Raw genomic sequence first — 23,535 nt, forward strand, 5'->3', positions numbered from 1 at the left:
GTTTACATATTCTCCATGGGACATTTTACCAGATTTATTGTCACCAGCTAGGCTCATGAAGATTTGAATTGGCTTGAATCTTGGAGAACATCTTTGTCAAAAAAAAAAAAAAAAAAAAAAGGGTTTCATATAAAATACTGCATAAAACATACTGAAAATTTTCCACTGAAAACGTCAATAGTTTATATTGAAAGGTGTTGTTTTTTCATTGATTATAAAGACAATATCTGAGTGCTTTGTATAAATGTAAAGGCAAATGGTTATGTACTAGGTAGTCCCCCCCCCCCCCCCTTTTTTTTAAACTGGCCACTGATACATATATATATATATATATATATATATATATATATATATATATATAGACCAGTGAAACTGGCACATTTTTCACTTCCTCTTCTTTCTTTTTTTTGTTTTGTTTTTTTATTGTTTACATAATTCAACGAATAGAAAATGTATCTTTGTGTTCTTATTCGTGTTAATATGCGTGTAATAAGAAATATGAAGATGTATGTCACCTACAATTGTTCCACGTGATTGTTTTGGAGAGGTTCTTGGGAATACGAGCTGTTAAGTAAGTTGGCAAGACAAAAAATTATGACATAATTTTCACTCATGACTGTAGATGATTTCACTGTCTGTTTTATAAAGCGACTCACTCATTGGCTGCTTAATATGTCACTCAAACACACAACAGTAACATGCAAGTGTAGTAAAGAGCCAAGTTGGAAGAGGAACTTGTCGGATGAGTTGCGAATGCTCTAGATTTGTAAGCTCCAGCTCGACGTATTTTTTTTTTAATTATTTTTATGTTGTATACGAGTGATTGCATAGATTATATAGTTCGCGTTAGATCAAAATGGGAGAGCCGCAAGACAGTACACCCATGCAGGCTTTCGAGAAGGACGCGTTGGAACTGACCGTTGAAGATGTTTACGACATTTCTTACGTGATCGGTAGAGATTTGTTAAAAGTCAACACAGGTGGTCGGGAATTCTCGGACTTACAGTTCAAAATTGTTCGTGTGCTGGAGATGTTTGAAACCATGGTGAACAAATACAACCTGTCCTTAGAGGAGCTCAGGATGGAACGGGACAATATGAAGCGTGAACTGGATAGAGTTGTTGCAGAAGGTTCAAGTAATAATATTAACAATGTGAGTGGCTTTTAAACTTTCTGTGACAGTGTCATTAATTTGTTGTTTAAGAGTTCAGAGCAACATACAGCTCACCAAATATTTACAATGGTAACCATAGATTTTGCCAAAATTCCATAGTTCAGTTTTTGGTACTACAATATGGTACGTTGATGGAAACTGTGGTTACAATAGTGTTTGACAGACTGTTGGACCCCCCTCTTATAGACCGTTTTCACACTCCGGGTTTTGGAACGCGGAAGGAAACGATTGCAGGGTAAACTTTGATAGCGGTGAATGGCAGTGAATGGAAGATCACAGCAAATATTATCTTTCACTTATCCATTTACTCCAAGAGTCTACTATTACATTTGAATGACTTTCCCGAATAATAATAATAATAATAATAATAATAATAATAATAATAATAAATAGAGAGCGGTGGATTAAGACAGATGGGAGAAGATGCCAAATATACTGTCACTCTTTTAGCAGCTGTAATCGAAACCCCCTCGCAGCTGTGGTAATTCATTTTTTAAAACTAGTTCCAGGGTAATATAACACTATTATTACACTCAATATTTAAAAAAATTATCATATAAAAAGTTTGCTTGATTGACCTTGCTAAACAAGGCGGAAACGCGTCATCACAGTGTGTGAAAAACGTCTACTCCTCTTAAAGGGATAGTACATCCAAAAAGAATCTCTTACCATTTCTTGTATCCACTCATCTTTGAGATCCGTGGAAAGCAGTCATTTAACAGAATTTCCAGGCTTCTTATTTCCATACAACAAAATGAGCAAGTGGTACTTTTGCCCTTTTGATGCATGACAACCACTGGTCCCCATTTACATTTATTGTATGTTAAAGGGAGGCTGGATGTTCTTCTAAATAAACCCTTTGTGGTCCATGGAAACAATACAGGTTTTGAGCAACATGACAGGGAGTAAATGATTGGCAGAATATTCATAAGGCTATATTTTGGTGAACCCCATTTAATACTGTAAAGATCCACACGATACCAGAGCCATTTTGTCCAGCTCCATCATCCAGGGAGTTTGCATTGGACACATTAAGTCTCAGTGCTGAAAACAAGGTTGCATCACAATTGTGTACAGCAGAGTCACTGTGAGAAATTAAGAAACCAAACGTTATTTATACCTCATTTAGCTCATTATACCTCAGCCTGACAGGGGAGATTTCTTCAATATTGAGTCCTATTGCAAATTTATTCAAACACTAAGGCTATCTGGGCAAAATTTATGTTTTGTTCTTTGGTAGCAGGCCACTGGGCCAAACAAGCTAGTTGTGGACTTAAAGGACCCCAACCGACCACGATTCACTATGCAGGAGTTAAAAGAGGTCCTGCAGGAGAGAAACCAACTCAAAGCACAGCTGTTGGTGGCCCAGGAGGAACTACAGCTCTACAAGAGGTAAGCAGTTGTTCTAGACAGGGTCAGAATAAAGGGGGGCTGGGGGCAAAAATGCCACAACGGCCAAGGTATATTTCAGTTGTCTGCATTGCTGATCGGATCACGCACAGTATGTGTGACGCAAATTTCATCATCAGCACAGTTTGTGCGGACTGTCTCCGTGCAGCCCAGATTTTCTCGACACGTGGACAGCCTTCATCTGTGTGCATCGTCGGTACATGTGCCTGCATTTGTCTGTACTAAAAGAGTATTACAAAGCAGTCGTAGTGCACGAGTTGAACACTTTCATATTTGCTTGTGGTCAAAAGAGTATACTTTGAAAGGCTGAGCGCTCAACTGGGTGCAAAACGACCTGGAACGTGGAAGAACGAAGTATACCCGAGCCTTGAGATGCCACTGTGCATGACACAAATTTCATCAACAGCACAGTCTGCACGGACTTTCCTTGTGCGGCCCAGATTTTCTTGACACACGGACATTCCTCGTCTGTGCACATCATTGGCGCATGCTTTAAAAGGCAATGTGGTCGACGGGGCGTGATCCCATCCGGAATGCAGAAAAACGAAGTATGCCCAAATAATTGTAAAATCAGATCCAGGGAGCAAATATTGCCCCTTAATGTCCCTTAATGCGAAAAGTTAATTTGTGACACAAAATAACGGTCAAAACAATGGTCAATTATAAAGATTAGCGATCATTATACAAAAATATTTGCCTGCAGAATGCCTTAATTTAGACATATTAAATAATGCAGTAATTCAGTTGATATCTGTGGCATTTGATGTGCTTGCAGTGGGGTCCTGGGGTCAGAACAGAACATGGTGGAAATAAACCCGGAGACCCCTTCTCCATCAGAACCCCCACCAACTATTACCATAGAGGAAAACAAAGAAAAGACCACCATTCAGAAACTGTAAGTTTTAGACTGCCTTCACACTGCCAAATATCTTTGTCTGAGCTGTTAGTATGTGCCAATTATGTAAGGACAGTATGTGTACCAAACATTTATTGAAACCTCATCTGATTGACTTGAACAGTTGTGGAATGGTGGATTACCCTTCTAAGTTTGGTTGTAGTGTTTCCCCTGGCATTCTTCACTGCATGGCACGGCAAACACAATGTTGCTCTATTTATGTCTATTTATGTAGCACATCAAATTTATTATAAAGTTTACATAATATCACCCAAGTTTAAATAAATATTAATAATACGTTCTTAGGGTTGATGTTTAGAATTATGTAACAGGTAAAGTGGGCAAGGAGGAGGCAGGAACCGGCTGAACAATCAACATACAATTTTAATGCATAAATGAACTTAAACAATTAACTTAAACAAACATAAACACACACAGCACGGCCACGTGTGTCTCTCTCTCTCTGTCTAACTGGTGTCTCCGGCTCCCTTTTATTTATTTCTCCCGCTGATTAATTGACTCAGCACCGGCCGTGCACCCTCACGTCCAGGCCACGGCGTCCTCCTCATCACACTCCTCCCCCACCCGATTCAAGCCTGGGCGCCATCTGGACTGGCCTACTCCCCCCCCCACACCCCACCCACCTCTGGAGGGGAGACGCTACCCTTGCGGCCGTTCCACCAGCCAATGGTCCACCCCGCCTCCTGGGAACCTGGGGAGAGATGAGGGGAAGGAGAGGGGAGAGAGAAAGGGCGTGCGTGAGAGACACAGAGAGAGAGAGAGTGAGGAGAGAGAAAAACTTGCTCGCTAGTCACCGGACACGCTGTCGCCTTGTCCTCAGCCACTCCTCCGCCCTCTGGTGGATGACAGCTGCTCCTCCCCGGGTGGACGGCAGCGAGTCCTTCAACCCCTGGCAGATGGAACGGGTCCTCCCCTTCCTGGGGGATTGCAGCGGTTCATCTGACTCCCTGCGGCCGGCAGCGACTCCTCCGTCCCCCGACGGACAGACGCGGCTCCTCCCCTGGCGGACGGCAGCGGCGAGGACTCCGCGACATTGCTTCCCTACTCCTTCCCGGGTTTCGGCACCACTGTAACAGGTAAAGTGGGCAAGGAGGAGGCGGGAACCGGCTGAACAAACAACATAAACTTTTAATGCATAAATGAACTTAAACAATTAACTTAAACAAACATAAACACACACAGCGTGGCTGCGTGTGTCTCTCTCTCTCGAACTGGTGCTTCTGTGGTAATTAAAATGCACCTTACATAGGCTAAAAAAGTGGAAAAAAGTCCCATCTGGGCTTGTTTTGTACATGAAATAGTGCTAAGAGGTCCTTTCTCCATTTTATCACTAACACGGAAACAGTGTTGTGTGTGTCACGTGTCAGTGTAATGACTCCAGGCAGACAAATTACAAAGGTTCCACCCTTCCAACCAATGTATATGCTGTTTATGCAGTATTAACGGTAAATGGGTTAATTGCGATTAAGAAAAATTAACGTGTTAATGCATGCGATTAATTAAAAAAGTTTAACACATTCATTTTTCTTAATCGTGATTAATACTGACAGCTCTATTAAAAACAAAAGAAAAAAACACAAAATACAGTTTTTAAAAGATAATGTTATTTATTGAATTAAAAAAGTTAGCCAATACCAACTGGTCCTGTGTGAAAAAGTATTTGCTCCATTAGTTACCAAATCTACGAAACTGCATTGATAACTGGGTTCAGCTGGACTAGACATACCTGTGCCTGATTACTGACAGCCCTTTTCAATCAAATCATCACTTAAAGGTTCATGAAACCCTTAAACAAATTTTTTGAGATCTAATTGAAAACAATTATAGCACTCGTTATTTGTATTTTTAAGGGATTATTTTTCGTTTGTTTGAGCCATTTCGTTCTTCCGGTTTAAAAACGAAACTTAAAGCAACATCATAAATTATAAAGTATATGCATGTAGGGCTGAAAACTAACAAAATAATAAAATTTTGTGTTACAACCACCATTCTTTTTTTTTTTTTTTTTTTTTTTTTTGTGTGTGTGTGTGTGAAAACAGACCTCTTGCATTCCAAGACATTCAGAGAGTGCTGATAGTGATCTATCAGCCTATTGGCTGAGGTGTTTGTACAGTAGCAAGAAAAATTTTGTGAACCCTTTGGAATTACCTGCATTTATTTATAAATTTGTCTTAAAATCTGGTTTAAACTTCTTTACAAACAAACACAATCATGTTCACATTCAACAAAAATGTTTTAACTAATAGCACACAAATTATTGTATTGTTCTTGTACATATTGAATATATCATTCAAACATTCACAGTGTAGGTGCGAGCAGTGCGATAAAACTATATTGTTCCTGTTTATATTTAACATTGGAAGTGCGTGACGTTGGAGCGATCTCATTAGTCATAAAGCAGCACATTTGCAAGAAAGGCAGAAAAAGCAAAAATGTTTCGTGTAATGTACCAGCTGCATGGTAAAGAGAGACACTTCAACATCTGTTACTTCTCCCATCTCCATCTTTCTAGAGTTCCTCCAAGGTTGGAAATTAAAGGGGGCTCTGGGCAAAAAAAAAAAAAAATCCCCTGCAATCTGATATAGTTCCAAATATAGACATAGCAATCTTCAATTGAATTTTCGCTGAACATGATTTGTTTCAATTTGTCAGTTGTGCAGATGTTTCTGAGTCAGGGCGGATGCTCGCGCCATAGACACGCACAGACGGGTACTCCCTTCTCACGCTCTGTATCAGTTCGGTGTTGTGCTCTCGCACTAAAATGACCAAATGCTACAATGTAGTTAATAATAATATTACCAAAAATAATATGTGGATGTGTTAAATAGCATTGATGTTAAATGAAATGTTATTAATGATACAATAATAATTTTACAGAACACTAACCACTTTTAGTGTATGAATCATATCTCTGACTAATGTTCATTGTTAAATGTTTATTTTTGCATAGTTTTATTCAATTGACATGGCAGTTTGCAAGGTTTTTTTTTTTATAAGCTCATTCCAAATCTGGAGAAATGCTGTCATCTACTCTGTGCATTAGTTTTGTAGGCTATGTTAATTTTATAGCCAAAATATTTGGATATACACTACCGGTCAAAAGTTTTGAAACACTTACTCATTCTTTATTATAATTTCTTTTTCACATTTTAAAATAATAGTAAAGTCATCAAAACTATGGAATAACATAAATGGAACTATGGGAATTATGTTGTGACTAAACAAAATCCAAAATAAAACAAAACTGTGTTATATTTTAGCATCTTCACAGTAGTCACCCTTTGCCTAGAATTTGCAGACATGTACTCTTGACATTTTCTCAACCAACTTCTTGAGGTATCACCCTGGGATGCTTTTTAAACAGTATTGAAGGAGTTCCCATCTATGTTGGGCACGTATTGGCTGCTTTTCTTTATTATTTTTTTAAGTCATCAATTTCAAAAACTTTTTTTTTTATTATAAAATTTTAGTTTTATAGTTTTATAATGAAATAAATTAATATGTTGGCACAATTATATTTTTGTCTACAAAACTAATTTCAAACATTAAAGCATATGCCTTCAGATCAAAAGATTTTTAAGATCATGAGAAACATTTCAGTTAAGTGTTTCAAAACTTTTGACCGGTAGTGTATGTGAATGAGAAAAAAAAGTTTTGTTTCAGTAACAATGCACATTATGCCATGCAGAGATCATGCAATTTTGTAAGTATTGAAACGTGCAATTGTAAAATTGATTTGTTTAAATTAAAGTATTTGACATAAAAGTATGACAGAGTAATTTTATAAGGTTAAAAAAATGTCCTTTGTAAAGGCCCTGAGTTTGTTATAATGTAACATTTACTTTCGGCCCACAGCCTTCAATCAAGTTTGAATTTTGGCCCTCCAAAGGAAAACGTTTGGGCACCTCTGCCCTAGGCTAATGACATCAACAAAAGCTAATTAGAGTCAGGAGTTGGCAAACCTGGCATCCAATTAATGAAACGAGATTGGAGGTGTGGGTTAGAGGTACTTTGACTTATACAAAGAGTTTGCTGTTCACAAGAAGCATTTACTGATGTGGACCATGCCTCACAAAAAAAGAGATCTCACAAGAATTGTTGCTTTGCATAAAGATGTAAAGTGTTAAAAATGTATTTAGAAGAGCTTAGATATTCATCTGTCCACAGTCAGACAAATTTTCTATAAATGGAGATGATTTTGTACTGTGGCTACTCTCCCTAGAAGTGGCTGTCCAGCCACAATGACTCAAAGGGCACACTGCAGAAAGCTCAATGAGGTAAAAAAGAACCCTAGGGTGACAGATAAAAACTTGAAGGAATCATTGGAACTGGTTAACATCCCTGTTCATGAGTCTACTATATGTAAAACATTAAACAGGCATGTTGTCCATGGCAGGACACCACGACAGAAGCCGATGCTTTCCAACAAAAACATTGCTGCGCGCCTGAAGTTTGCCAAAGACCACCTTGACACGCTACTGGGAAAATGTTTTGTGGACTGATGACACTAAGGTTAAATTGTTTGGGAAGAACACACAGCACTACGTATGATGTAAAAAGTGCAGCGCATGCCAGCATGAAAACATCATCCTAACGGTGAAGTATGGTGGAGGGAGGATCATGATTTTTGCTTTGCTGCATTGGGGGCTGCCTGGACTGCTTGTCATCATCGAGGGAAAAATGAATTCCCAAGTTTATCAAGAAATCCTACAGGATAATGTCAGGGTGGCTGTGCGCCAGCTGAAACTCAGTAGAAGTTGGGTGATGCAGCTGGACAATGACCCTAAACATTGAAGTAAATTCACAACAGAATGGCTTCAAAAAAAGAAAATTCAACTTTTGGAGTGGCCTAGTCAGAGCCCAGACCTTAACCCAATAGAGATGCTGTGGAATGACCTCAAGAGAGCCATTCACACCAGACATCCTAAGAATATGGGTGAGTTGAAGCAGTTCTGAACGTTGTGCAGGTCTAATCCACAGCTACCAGAAACTCTTGAAGTTATTGCTGCCAAAGGAGGATCGACCAGTTATTAAATCCAAGGGTCTTAAGTCTTGCTGAATCCAAATTAAGTCTTGCTGTTAAATTTTTTTTAGTCACCTCAGCATTCCTACAGCTGAAACACTGTAGTTGAAAAACTCACCTTACATGCGAGTTTTGTTTGGAAGGAGAGTACGCCTCTTCATCATTCAATTCTGAGTGTTTCTCCATGCTATTAATGAGAAGGAACACTTCCATCCAATCACTGTGCTGCCTTATGCAGGAGATCTCAGTACAGCGGAGAATTCAAAGACACTCATGGACTTGACAGCGGCACAAGTTTAACAGCACACGCACAACAGATCTGAGAGCAGACTTTTACACTAAACACCATGATGAGATCGAAATCACTCCTCAGAACGGATCACAGTCGATAACCAGACTGGAGCAAACATGTTTGTTGGCCGCAGTTCTGCTATAGATGCAGCCATTAAGAATGCATCAAGGGAAATAGATCCTGTGATGATATCACGTCGTGTGACACAACATTAGGCAGTACGGGAGAGACATGATCAGTAGAGAGCAGTCATGTTTCATTTTTGAACTAACACAGATTGCTAATGGTTTAGTCAGTGAGTTAATTTCTCACATGGGACCATCTAATAGCCAGTCTCATCGAAATGCACAGCAAGTAATATTGATCGGCAATGGCAATAAACTATTGTTGACTTAATATCACTGACTATGAGTATTGAAGTATGAAAGTGTTGCAAGTTTCATTTGGATATATATTACTTTTAGGCTGTACTCCATTTTCATCAGTGCTTTTCTTTTGCCGAAGCTCGGCTGGTGATTGGCCGGGGCTCTGTGAACCTCTCTCGGAACAGTAATGCAGCAGGCAGCGGCAAAGCACATTCAATGTGGACAAGCCAAATTCACTTTTATTGTGTGCATATATTGCACACATGCCGATAAAACACTTATAGTTGCTAATAGCATTTTTATTTGATATGCACATTCTGATTATATTGTACATGCATACGCACATTACATAGCACTCGATTATATTATGCTCCGGTTTAAGTTCAAAGGACATTCTAAAATGCTTAATGTGGCTTTATTACTACTCAAAACAATGACCAGGAAGAAAACACATTTTATCACATGTAGGGCTTTACTAGTTGTTTAGATCAGTTTTACTATCAGAAATAATTTATAATTATTTCTTTAGTTATTAATTAATATTTAAATTAATTAATTGAATCTAACTCATTAAAACCTCATATGGGGCTCCAGTAAATGTAGTGCACTATGTTTAGGAGCGGGTTTGGTTATCAGCAATTATCAAAGATAATTATTAATTATTAAAATCAATAGAACATTGATGAGAATCAATGTTAGCTTTTTCTAATCCTTTAAATCAACAATTATCAAAGATAATCGTTAATTGTTAACATCGATGAAACATTAATTAAAATTAACACTAGCTTATTGATCATTCAAATTCAACAATCATCAAAGATAATTATCAATTATCAAAAATCAATAGAATATTAATAAGGGTTAATTTTGATGGGGCACCACCCTGGAATCAGGGACTAATAACCAGATTATATAACAGTCTCAATATTAGATTGTTTTCTTAGGAAAATCGACATCTGAAGAATATCGATTTTCGGGAAAAAAACAATGAATGAAGACTTGAATCCGAGCACGGACATCCCGTCAGCATGACACAGGTGTATGCAAAACAAACCAAAACACTTCTCTTTGTAATATAACAAAGTTTATTTATGCAGTAATATCAATTAATAATTAATACAATGCAGTCAATAAACGTCGGACTTACAACTACAAACTAAACAGTGATATGATTAGATATGGAAATCAAAATATTCCTATAACACATGAGGGTGTGTGTGTTTGTGTGAGAGAGCGAGCGAGCGAGTGTGTGTGTGTGTGTGTGTGTGTGTGTGTGTGTGTGTATGTGTGTGTGTGTTTAAGGAGGGACGCACACAAAATGATGGACGTGACTCTCGTGGAGAGTGTGTCACGCGAGACTTCCGGCCAGAGAATATGGGCGCGAATGTGGGTGGAGAGAAACCAGTCAATGGCGTCTACCAGTTACCGTGTATATCCGCTTGTACGATAGCCTAGGGACAAAGCTGAGCTTTATCACGAAGCTGTCTACTAGCCAAAAATGTGTCCGAGAATGTTTGTGAGGGATCGCGCGCGTGTGTGTGGTTAGTACGAGAGAGAGAATAAAGTGATGGCCCCAAAGCCGGTTTCATGATCGTGGGAGAGGAAGCAGCTGTTAGTTTATCACTCAGAAACACAGTGGACGGCTCGTAAACCATCCCGGTCTTTGATTCTTTAATGGATAAACTCAGTTTGCCGGTCTCACCCGCGATGGCAGAAATGCACAACAGTCCAATGTGGTTGGACCACAATACAGCAAATCAAATTCGTGATAATTAATACCCTGAGTAATAATAATGAGCGGACATGGCGGTCCGTAAACTGTACAAGCAATAACCTTGGTACACAAGAATAACACACTATAATATTCTATCTCTGCCCAGACGTAAACCTCTTACTTGAATCGCATGAGGATGCAGAATGTGTGTTCATCCGTCCTTTAACTCAGACTCGGTTCCTCGAGGCTCGGATGATGACGGGAGGCTGTTTCCTCGCTCCGTCGGCGGGCGGTACGGCTGCTGATTCTCGGCGGGCTGCCGGAGAAATCAGCGATGTTGACTTGATTGAAGAGGGAAGAGAAATCTTTTCTCTTCACTTCTGCAGGCAAACGGATGAAGATGCGGATTGCTCGGCGGTCTCCTTCGGATCCGTTAGAGTGTTCGATGGAACACAGAGTAATCTCAACTCGTCCAGCGAGATGGAGATTGTATGGCCACAGTTTCAAGTCGGACATTACTTCCTTGTGCCACGAGGCTGCACCTGAGAGCAGCGATGAGCTGCGTCTACACACGGCGAGCAAAGTTGCTGGAAGCAAATCCCGGAAGCATTTCAGAGGTATTTCTACTCCTGATGATGTCATGGTTGAGGTGCGTTCTGTCGTGTGCCTCATCCAATAGGAGTTGAGAGTTTGATGCTTTAGTGAGCAAGGCTTCATGGGATTTGTAGTCTGTTTTGGACTTCCTTTGTTTGATTTTGGTGCGATTTTTATCAGTAAGATTTATGACTTAAGTGGGGGACTGAGTTAGGTTTTACAACTGTGTTAGGCCTGCCTTTGTCTTCTATCTGAATACATGAGGCCCAACACACACTTGTCTTATTCACTACTTAAAGGTGCACTCATACATTTTTTTCCTCATTAAAAAATGTAACTCCTAAAGGCATGAATTGTAATTTTGCAATATATGTAGGAAATCATGACCACTCACATTAAAATGAAGACTCCAGTCATATCAGTAACCTTATAAAAGTGGTTTTATTCTACATGGAGAGGGTCCGCACATGGGGGCTGCCATTTTAGAATCACATGACCAGCTGAATACTACTCGCTTTATCTCAGTAACCGTCCTGTTATTTGACACTTTCACTCATTGGTTAAAGTAATAATGGCTGACTGTGAATTCTAAATTTCTACAATGGCATCTAAAATTGAAAACATTTGATTTTAAATGATGCTGCATCCAAGCCGCTAGGTGTCAGTTAAGTCCACGATGGCATAAAGACAAAAGTTACTGAGTGCACCTTTAACAACGAACTCATAATCTAAAAAAAAGTGCAAAGTATTGCACAAAGCTTTTTCCATATAAAAACGTTATAAAGATTTTTTTTTTTTTTAAACATTTATAGTGGCCTTGGTTGGAATAATAAAACTGACTACAAACAAATGGATGACCCAAATAAATGCAAAGCATGGAGTTTCTGTGAGGTTTTTTTTTTTTCACCAAAGAGAAACCTTAAGCCAAGTCAAGCGTTTTCTTTGTGCACTTCTAGGAATCTGGCTTAACGTAACAATCTTTCTAACGGTGTCGTTCTTTTAGCAGTAGATTGTGTTAGTCAAGTTAAGTGAGAGAAATATGGTTCATGTTGGTCATTGTTTTAGACCATTATTCATAAGCCCATATCAAAATATAAAATATTTTTCAGGTATTTCCCATAAGGTGAAACTTGTGAATGAAGGGGAAAAAAAAATGCAGAAAAACATTTTATGCCATTTTGTACAAAATAATAATAATACACTGCCTGGCCAAAAAAAAAAAAAAAAAAAGCTGCCGTTTGGATTTAAATAAGCAGATACTTAAGAGCCTATGATTGGATCATTATTGCAGTGATTAATATGTTTCAGCTGGCAACAATCTCGCGCCAGGGTAAGATGGGAAGTGCATGAAGTGATGCACCCATCATGCATAGTGCCCACTGTACAAGCCTCTGGAGGCAGTGTTATGATCTGGGGTTGCTTCAGTTGGTCAGGTCTAGGCTCAGCAACGTTATACGGAATGTACTGAATGACCAGGTTATCCAATCAATGGATTTTTTCTTCCCTGACGGCATGGGTATATTCCAGGATGGCAATGCCAAGATTCATCTGGCTCAAATTGTGAAAGAGTGGTTAAGGGAGCATGAGGAATCATTTTCACACTAGTCGGCCACCACAGAGTCCTGACCTTAACCCCACTGAACCTTCCATTTCTTTATACCACATATGCTGTTTGAGATTTAAATAAACCATTTGTGGCAGGGAATAAAATATTAATTGAAAGCCTATTTACAAAAATGAATGGCATATTTATCACCTGCTAAACAAACACGCTGTATATGTTATAAAAGAGACTTTTTCTTTTGTGTGCAGATATTTTTCTGCCTGATTTGTATTCCTCCATAATATCTGTATATAGAATCATACACAAATTAAATCAGGGCATGTATGCAGGTTCAGTGATGCTTCACGTTATCACTGACAAGCTAGTTTAACACTTGAAGAATGGTGAGTAAAATTTTCTTTGAAGGTTCGATTTTCATCATTGAGAGTGTCACACTTGCCGACTGTTTTGCTAAGATTTTGCTCTCTTCAGTTGAAGTTGTCACACTTGCCGATACAAAATAGTGGAGTGGTGACAGACATTACAACTCCCCCCGACTCTCTCTCCACTCTGTCATATGGAGCTTGCCGAAATAACAAAAGGAGTACTGTGAACATAATTGTAATAGAGTGGTTTAGGATGTGATTCATGGATTGACCTTGTGAATGTGTGGGATTGTGTATTTGTCCCATCGAGGCTTGCCGTATGTCCATATGCAACGTTCAGTGAATAAAGAAATTTCTTTCTGTAAAAACAGACTGTAGTGCCAACGCTTTCATTCATTTTAGTGTAGGAAAACCCTAGGAAAAACGCTGGGGGCCAGGATATCTGTGGATTACAATCTGTGTTTGTGAGGTTGAGTGCGATCGCTGAAGAAAACATTCAGATCAGCATGAAGTCTTTTCAGTTGTTCAATAAAAGAAGCTCATTGGTCATTTGAAGAGAACACAAGACCCCGCCCAAGCATCAGAACGATTTTTTTCTAACAATTGTGATGTGGTTTTCCAGGTGCTAGAACCATTAACTCAGCAGGGAGTCCTGGCGGTCAAGGGATTAACAACCTCCCACTGGCAGACACTGAAGTCTAGTGCACACTACATGACTCAAGCTCATCTCCTTTGATGTTTTGAGTCAGTGACTGGTCTGTGACGAGAAGTTTTAGGGCACACAACCAACGGTCGTGTAGTGTGCGCACTGCTGTGACATGCCCCGACTAGTTGCAGATGCTATGACAGATTTCAAACCAACTTAAAATATCTACACATCTTGTTGTCAGGTGTGTGTACTGTCCCAACAAGCGAGAGGCCGACAATGAGCCAAAGCCAATTAAATATAGAGAGAGCGCCAGAGGAGAGCAAGGTTTTGAGAAGCAGGAGACTATTATTATTAAATTTATAGAGACTAAAATTATTAAAATAAATACAATTAAACATCATCCACATCTCCATACATCACAGCTGTCTTAATTATTTTCATCGTTTTTTTGCAAATAAATGCAAATAAGCTCAAAATGGGCACCAGCCGTCCTTTCATGTTTGTTGACGTTATCACAAATAAACTGCACAAGTTTGTGAATTAATTTTGATATGGTAGTTTTAAGATGCGTTTTGGGTGATCCGTTTGAAACAGGACAATGCTAAAGACAGCTGTAACGGGGTCCAAACTGGGCTCGTTGTGCCACAACAGTGGAGCGCCACCTAATAAAACAAGATTTTAAACTTTGCTGGTCACGTGTGGATTTAAAGGAAATATCCGTATGATCGGAAAAATTTAAAAAGCAAATGCAAGGACTGTACATGCACAAGAACTTAACGTAATTCTTCAGTTTATCTAATATCAACATTTAGGGAGACAGATATGAGAAGCATGCACATTAGAAGCTCAGTTATAGGTATTGAACTAAAATAGCTCCTAATTCTGCTCTAAACATCACGTTTGCACTATTAAATGCAAGTATAAAGAGAAACTGTGAACCAGTTTTTAGCGCTTTTTCTTCTTTTATTCGCTTTATCTTACAGTAATACACACGCAATGATTGATGCATGTCCTCATGAAATCATAGACTCTCCCCTCGATATCTGAACACAAATGGTCATTATACCAGGTATAATGGTGATGCATCTTGCTTGTACTCTTGTGATCGGATCACCCAAAATGCATCTTAATACCAGGTGTATACAGGGCCTCACTACGGACGAATGGTCGTGTAGTTGATTCACCTAGTCTGCGATCAGTCATGTAGTTTGCACACCAGCACAATGGAAAAGAAGACTGTGAGTCACAGGGCTCCAACTGAAAGTTGTGTAGTGTGCTGAGTCCAAATCATGTAAACATCTTAATCTAATTATTCCTTATTGCAATAATCAGAGTATTGGTGTACATGTAAACATTGCCATTGATATACAGCAAAGTACCCCAAAACTCTTTTGCTTTTGTTTTCTCTAAGATTTCGATGTTCAGCTGTCTCTATTGTGAGTGAGAATGAGTTGTGCTTGACCCATTCCCGTCCATCTTTTTACAAATGTGAACAACTGGTGCTGAACTAAGGGGGTTTCATGACACTTTACTCAGCAATTACTTTTTCACATGGGTAATATACAGTAGGTGTTGGATAACTTTTTTGCTTCAATAATTAAAATGTTCATTAAAAACTGTATATTGTGTTCACTCAGTTTGCCCTTGTTTTATGTAACATTTTGTTTATAAATTAAACAATTCACTTTGAAATATACACACAAATAGAAGAAATCAGGCAAATACTTTTTCACAGCACTGTACCAATTTACCCAAGACCAAAATTAAGGCATTATGATATTAATTTCACCCACTCACTGGATCTTTCGCTCTTTTTCAGGTTCTCATTTCGACAAAAATAACCTTAAAATCAACAAAACTTCAGAAGAATTCAACAAACTAATAACCTACAGAACTTCATTGATCTTCCTTTGCTTCTTATATGATCAAAAAGTTTCACTATCAAATACATGTGAAACCAGATAAGCCCCGTCCTACCGACTGTGGAAACAAGAGGTCTTTTCACTACAGTACTGCCAGAAGGCTTGAAATCTCCAACTACTTCTGACTTCTTTTAAGTACAAAGTCATTTTTTAAACTCAAGTTTGTGTTTTTTAAATTGATGTTCTTACTGAGTGCAAAGATGAACATTAATGAATTGATGTTACTGGTAGAATGCCCCTCTAAAACAGTGGTTCTTACCTGTGTTCCTGGATGCCCCCCAACACTACACATTTTGGATATCTCCCTAATCAAACACCTGATTCAATTCATCAGCTTGTTAGTTGAGACTCCCAAGACCTGAATTGGGTGTCTCAGAAAAGGGAGATATACAAAATATTCAGTGTTGGGGGGCCTCAAGGAACAGGGTTGAGAACCACTGCTCTAAAACATCTTCGTAGCCCAACATGTACACAGTCTATTTTTATCACCATCCTTTCATAAACCGGTTGTCTTTGACCATTTTATTACATTACAATAGATGGCTTATCATTACAAAGTCAGGTGGGTTAGGTTTAGACAACTTTTGACAAGCTTTTGGAAATTCAAGTGATTTTTTTTATGTCACCACATTCATAGTTAATCAGCATAGGATTGCACTTTGCATTTTTTTTTTAGAAGGTACTTCATAATATGTACAACAGTATTTTAGTTGAAGGTTGCCATACAGATGATTTATAATGTAATGAATCTCTTTAAGGTATATAGTCACAAGGGTGTTTTGTGGAATGTGGCTTTAATCAAGTAATAATTCAATTAATGTCCAAATGAAAGAAACAGGCTAAGAAATTGTAAAGTTTAATCACTGAATTTGATTTTGTCTACTGAAAGAGATTCAAACAATTTATACACTATTTCTTTAAAATATTTATTAAAACATGTTTACATACCATGTTTATATTTTGTGTTTGTGAACCATGTACAATTTAAATTAGCTTAAAATACACAAATAATTCAATTAAAAAAAGAAATGGACCAAACATGCTTTAAAATAGAGTATAACTCCAGTGCACATTACAATGCTTCATTATGCATAAATATATAAAATAAAAAGTAATACTCATCTGAATGGGTGGATAAATTATACTTCTCTGAATGGGTGAATTTATCATGAAGCTAGAGGTTAGCAAATGGCTCAAAAATAAGAGGGATTCATCATTCGGCATAAACCCACAATCCTTTAAGAAATAAGTTACAGGGTACGATTCATTTTATGGTATCTTAATCTGTGAAAATTTCTTTTTTGGCAACACATCATTCCATGTATCTTTACATTACTTACTGTGCATGAAAACAGAAAAAGTGTCTTGTTATAATACAGACACTAACAACAAGTTATATAATGCGAGTTTGAGTTTGAGCCAAAAATGAGCAGCAATGGCTTCTTCGATCGCCATAATCATGAAGCAGCTCCTCGTCTACCTTGATTTCTCTGGATGCCAGAAGGATGAGGTGAGCTATGCCGTTCGTATCATGTAGTTTGGTCTGAAGGTTGCCATTTTTATTGTGGTTGATCAGTCATCCCAGATGGTTGGTTTCTTTGGTGGCATCCACACTAAAATAAAAGTACACAAACAACTGCCATTTTATATCACTATATGACCAACAGCAATTTCCCTAAAATGTCAAGTTTGACTTGGCATTGAGGGAAACTGTTACTGGAAATAAATGATTGGAAATTGTTATATAGTGATGAGTTTGTGAATGGCTAGAATAAGTTATGCAAACTCTTTATGCTCAGTGTAAATAATTTTTGAGGCAGAAATCGTTGGATTATATTTGAGTATGCAATTTGCTTTGTGTGATTAGGCCTTTACACAAGAAGCTTATATTAGGGATGCACCGATATGGAATTTATTGGCCGATACTGAAAATTCACTGCTCATTGTAACCAATAACCAATCTTTTTTTTTTTTTTTTTTAACCTGGAACTACTACACTTGAAGTCTGACGTTTACATACACCTTAGCCAAATACAGCAAACTCAGTTTTAAACTCAGTTTTTCACAATTCATGACATTTAATCTTAGAAAACATTCCCTGTCTTAGGTCAGTTTGGATCACTACTTTATTTTAAGAATGTGAAATGTCAGAATAATAGTAGAGAGAATGATTTATTTCAGATTTTATTTTTTCATCTCATTCCCAGTGGGTCAGAAGTTTACATACACTTTGTTAGTATTTGGTAGCATTGCCTTTCAATTGTTTAACTTTGGTCAAACGTTTTGGGTAGCCTTCCACAAGCTTCTCACAATAAGTTGCTGGAATTTTGGCCCATTTGTCCAGACAGAACTGGTGTAACTGAGTCAAGTTTGTAGGCCTCCTTGCTTGCACACGCTTTTTCAGTTCTGCCCACAAATTTTCTATTGGATTGAGGACAGGGCTTTCTGATAGCCACTCCAACACCTTGACTTTGTTGTCCTTAAGTCATTTTGCCACAACTTTGGAGGTATGTTTAGGGTCATTGTCCATTTGGAAGACCTATTTGCGACTGAGCTTTAACTTCCTGGCTGATGTCTTGAGATGTTGCTTCAATATATTCACATAATTTTCCTTCCTCATGATGCTATCTATTTTGTGAAGTGCACCAGTCCCTCCTGCAATAAAGCACCCCCACAACATGATGCTGCCACCCCCATGCTTCACGGTTAGGATGGTGTTCTTCGGCTTGCAAGCCTCAACCTTTTTCCTCCAAACATAACGATGGTCATTATGGCCAAACAGTTCATTTTTTGTTTCATCAGACCAAAGAACATTTCTCCAAAAAGTAAGATCTTTGTCCCTGTGTGCACTTGCAAACTGTAGTCTGGCTTTTTTATGGCAGTTTTGGAGCAGTGGCTTCTTCCTTGCTGAGCAGCCTTTCAGGTTATGTCGATATAGGACTTGTTTTACTGTGGATATAGATATTTGTCTACCTGTTTCCTCCAACATCTTCACAAGGTCCTTTGCTGTTGTTCTGGGATTGATTTGCACTTTTCGCACCAAACTACGTTCATCTCTAGGAGACAGAATGCGTCTCCTGAGCGGTATGATGGCTGCATGGTCCCATGGTGTTTATACTTGCGTACTATTGTTTGTACAGATGAACGTGGTACCTTCACGTATTTGGAAATTGTTCCCAAGGAAGAACCAGACTTGTGGAGGTCCACAGTTTTTTTTTCTGAGGTCTTGGCTGATTTCTTTTGATTTTCCCATTATGTCACGCAAAGAGGCACTGAGTTTGAAGGTAGACCTTAAAATACATCCACAGGTACACCTCCAGTTGACTCCAATTAGCCTATCAGAAGCTAATTGGCTAATTGCCTAAAGGTTTGATGTCATTTTCTGGAATTTTCCAAGCTGCTTAAAGGCACAGTTAACTTAGTGTATATAAACTTCTGACCTACTGGAATTGTGATATAGTCAATTAAATGTGAAATAATCTGTCTGTAAACAATTGTTGGAAAAATTACTCGTGTCATGCACAAAGTAGATGTCCTAAACGACTTGCCAAAACTATAGTTTGCTAATATGAAATCTGTGGAGTGGCTAAAAAATGAGGTTTAATGACTTCAACATAAGTGTATATAAACTTCTGACTTCAACTGTATATACAGTATAAGTAGTTTAAGGGTGAAGGGAGACCAACTCGATTACGTCATTCACAGTGCATCATGAGCCCACGGTCACTCCGAGGCACGTTTTGTGGGATTCATTGGCCGCTGTCCTCTGATTGGTGGATCTTTCTCTGCTGTACCATGGGTAATGTAGTTGTAATGTAGCTATCAAACATGATTTTTAAACAATGAAGTTGAAATAACGCAGGCGGATGAATTTAATGGAGCATATACCACTGACGAACAACCACGTAGCTCACGGTAGGTTTGTCTTTAGAGGTTTATAAGTTGTCGTTGAAAATCAATTTGTCTGTGGGTTAAATGAATGGGATTTTTTCTTCCGGAACCAGACTGTTGCGCTCTATAGGCTACATAACATAAACGGGTGAAAAAGGTGGATGGATGGATATTAATTTATCCATCACTCCATATAATGTGATGATGTGTTTAGCTTATTTTAATAATTAAGCAATAGACCAGAACAAGATATGTATTGTAGATTTGACGCACAGCAGGGTTGTAGAAAGGATATCAGTATATTAGAGGTTATGAGAATGTTATGAGAGCGTTCTCCAAACCTGCCGGTTACGTTCTATTTTTTTATTAAAGAAAACTTTCCTGGCGAACCAAGAGAGAACATTAGAATGTCCGTTCTGGGAACCAAAAGTTGTTAGCTGGGATTCAACAAAACACAATACAAACCCTAATCCCTGTATACATTGTGTAATATTTATGCTGGCAGCTAGTCTGCAAATTCAGCGGTGGTTTGTGTGTGTTATGTATGTGCGTGCATTGTGGTAAATGCACATTTCATTAACAGATGCATATTACAGCAATCACTGCTTGAAGTGGGAGGGTACTCACCGGTATACAGTACCTGCACTTCTATAATTTAGACTACAGAGTACCGGCAGTTATTTCTTGCGTACCACCACTTCTCAAGAGTCTCCCAGTACAATGTAATTTCAAGAATAAATTATCGTCAAACATATTGGTGGTAATTCCTCTATTGCCGCAATAATATTTTAATTTTCCCGGTTATTGGCCAATAATATGTCGGCCGCTGACATATTGTGCATCCCTAGCTCATGTTAAAATAAAATACACATGACTACTAAAATGACCACTACTCATCACCAATACGTTTTGTTGAGGTAGTGGAAGTAGTACATATAGCAGCCTGTGGTTGAATCTTGAGCATATTGAGATTCTCTTTCCTTAGCATCAGCAATCTCTAGTAAATCTCCATGACACTCCACTACAAACTGGCCTTTCTGGGACTCTCTGTCTGCAAAAACCCCTCTTCCTTTTCCTTCAATATATTTCACCTTTTTGACAAAATAGAAGTTGCTTAAACCCAGGAATGGAAAGTTTGCACCAAATGGCAGAAAGATCAGTTTTGAATGCTTACCTTCAGCCCCTCTTCCACATTGTTTGTGATAAGGTCATCAATGTGTTGCTGCTTTTCACACAGTTTTAAAACAACATGCCTATGTTTAGGTCTCGATTTGATGGAATAATGTAGTTTGTGACATTGGCATAGTAAATTTAATGGATACAGTGACATCACAGTAAAAATACTTATGTAAATTGTATTTTTTTTTTTAATGTCTCTTGGTAGCGCTACAAATCCTTGAAGGGTTTTCAAACCTTTATCTCCACTTTGCTTCTCCTGCAACTCCGTCTAATAGGATAATAATCTGTGACCTTTCGATTGTGTTCGGAATCTTTGCCTTCCACACTAAAAACAAAAAAGGAACAAGTAAATAAGATAAATATGGAAATTCACATGGTCAGATGATCCTGCCAACAAGATAAATGGAAGTCTCAAGTGTATGGAAAACTTATTCAGAAGAACACTCAAAACATCCATCAGCAAACACAGCAAAAAAAAAAAAAAAAAAAAAAAAAAAAAGTCACATGATATTAAATGGCTATATCATTCAGCTTTTTCATTAGATATTTCCAGGCAGACATACTTCCTGCTTGTTGACTTTGCTGTTAAGCCCCTGCCTAGATTTGGTTTGTTTCATTGTTTCAGAACCATCATGGGCACAACAGTCTCATGAAGTCCACAAATTTGGATCTGCATGCCAGTGTTCTTTTGTTTAGCTGTGTTCAACTCACTTGTAACTTTTCCTAGTGAAAGAAAGAGAAGTGCAGTGTAGAGTAGCTGAACAGGGACTTTTATTTGTTTCTACACAGCTCTTTTAATAACCATCATTAACAGTAAGAATTGAGCAACTCTGTCACGCTCTCAAAATCTACAGTGCCACTATACCCTGGAATAATTGTCACAATTCCACTTACACATTTGCTGGTGGTATACTGTATATATATAATTATCCAAGTTTCATTTTGCTTTACAGTCAGACTGGCCTTTTTCAATGTTAGATCAATATTGATTAAGTGTTTTGAACTAAACATACAGTACATTGCTCTTCAAAAGTTGTAGTTATTCAGTGAGATTTCTTCTTCAGTGATCAACCTCTGCGACTTAAAAAGCCAAGGAGGGGGGGAAAAACTGCCAAAATACCCATGCATATTTTAAAGGGCATTAGCAAGGTCATACGATACTTGGGTAGCTAGTTAGCATACACTGCCTTTTCCCACACAAAAATTATTTGGCTAGTCTTGCCTAAGTGGATTACTTTTGATAAATGATGGTGAACACCACAAGTACTGCACATGCAATAAGGCCAAAACTTGAATCAAAACACCAGTCAAGAAAGTGCATAAGTGATATGAAGAGGTGTGGGGAATAAACACATTTTGTGTAATGTTAATGCTATTTTAAACAAATACCTTCACTTTGTTTGCTCGCATTATTAGGGAAACTGCTTGTTACAGAATTGTCCTCATGAACTGGGGTAAGAGGGCTGTTCCAGAGTGGGGAGCATAGCTTGCTTGCATTTAGAAAACTATGCATTGATGTCTGCCTTTGGAACATCTAGGAGAAAAAGGAAGATGTTCATAATATGAATTTTCATTTTAAGCTAAAGACACTGTTTACAAAACTGTTTAAAAAAGCCAGACAAAAAACAAATTAAACGACAGAGCAAAATAACAACTATTCCTACAGGTTTGTGTAACAAAAAGCAAACCTTCTACCATGTGCTTTTCATGTTGGTTTTCTTTAACAATTTTTTCATTTATGCTGCCGTCCTCAGGTCTTCATTTGGCATAAGTTGAAGATTTTTGTTAACTTAACGGGCACATGTACAAAGGCTATGTCTCAAACAGTTATGTGTATGCAGCCTGAAACAGCACAACTCAAAGGGTCGAGTTGCAGAATGTATTATTTCATTCCTCAAACAAAACAAGACTGTCTATGGAAGACACAAATACAACTATTACAATATATGTAAATGAAAGCGGTCACCAGAACAAATAAGTAATAGTAATAGTAATTTTTTCTCATTGCTTTACGCCTATCACAACAGAAGTATACTTGCTAAATGAATGTCTATTGTTACAAACTCATTCGGAAACATTAGCTGCGTTTACATGGACCCTGGTAATCCGTTTGTGATTGAACTAGAAGCTCAATCCGAATAAAAAAACTCTCATGTAACCATGTCAATCGGATCCGATTTAAATTTAATTCGGATTGTAAGGGGTGGTGTAAAACTTTTCTAATCCGTTTGACATGATCATTTTTGGCATGTCAACACTTGATCGGATTGCTTTGCGAAACTGGGATGATCTGCGCATGTTCAGTACTGACGCAGTAATGGCGTCATGACGTTTCATGCACAACGACACAGTTTCATCACATTGGGTATATTTGCGATAATCTTCGGGAAGAAGCAACAGCGGTGAATGGAGAAACACCTTTGAAATGACGTCAATAAAAGCAACTTTTGATCCATGTCAAGTGCCAGGAAAAGTGT

The 23,535-nt window shown here is 38.2% G+C and overlaps 1 protein-coding gene and 1 long non-coding RNA gene across 2 annotated transcripts; one reads left to right on the forward strand and one right to left on the reverse strand.

Annotated features, from left to right (window-relative positions):
• The first annotated feature begins 687 nt into the window (after positions 1–687).
• LOC127426331 (RILP-like protein 2) lies at positions 688–17,026 on the forward strand. The gene is made up of 5 exons (XM_051673083.1): positions 688–1,153; positions 2,418–2,566; positions 3,360–3,479; positions 4,321–4,576; positions 15,886–17,026. The coding sequence occupies exons 1-4, from the start codon at positions 857–859 to the stop codon at positions 4,571–4,573; spliced, it is 819 nt and encodes a 272-aa protein (XP_051529043.1). The 5' UTR covers positions 688–856; the 3' UTR covers positions 4,574–4,576; positions 15,886–17,026.
• A 4,225-nt stretch (positions 17,027–21,251) lies between these two features.
• On the reverse strand, positions 21,252–22,580 carry LOC127426490 (uncharacterized). The gene is made up of 3 exons (XR_007894784.1): positions 22,448–22,580; positions 21,622–21,781; positions 21,252–21,383 (listed from the first exon to the last, which is right to left on the reverse strand). It is a non-coding gene; the product is annotated as an uncharacterized LOC127426490 (long non-coding RNA).
• Between the last annotated feature and the right edge of the window lie 955 nt (positions 22,581–23,535).

Source organism: Myxocyprinus asiaticus, chromosome 3, assembly GCF_019703515.2.
Source record: "Myxocyprinus asiaticus isolate MX2 ecotype Aquarium Trade chromosome 3, UBuf_Myxa_2, whole genome shotgun sequence".
NCBI classification, from domain to species: domain Eukaryota; kingdom Metazoa; phylum Chordata; class Actinopteri; order Cypriniformes; family Catostomidae; genus Myxocyprinus; species Myxocyprinus asiaticus.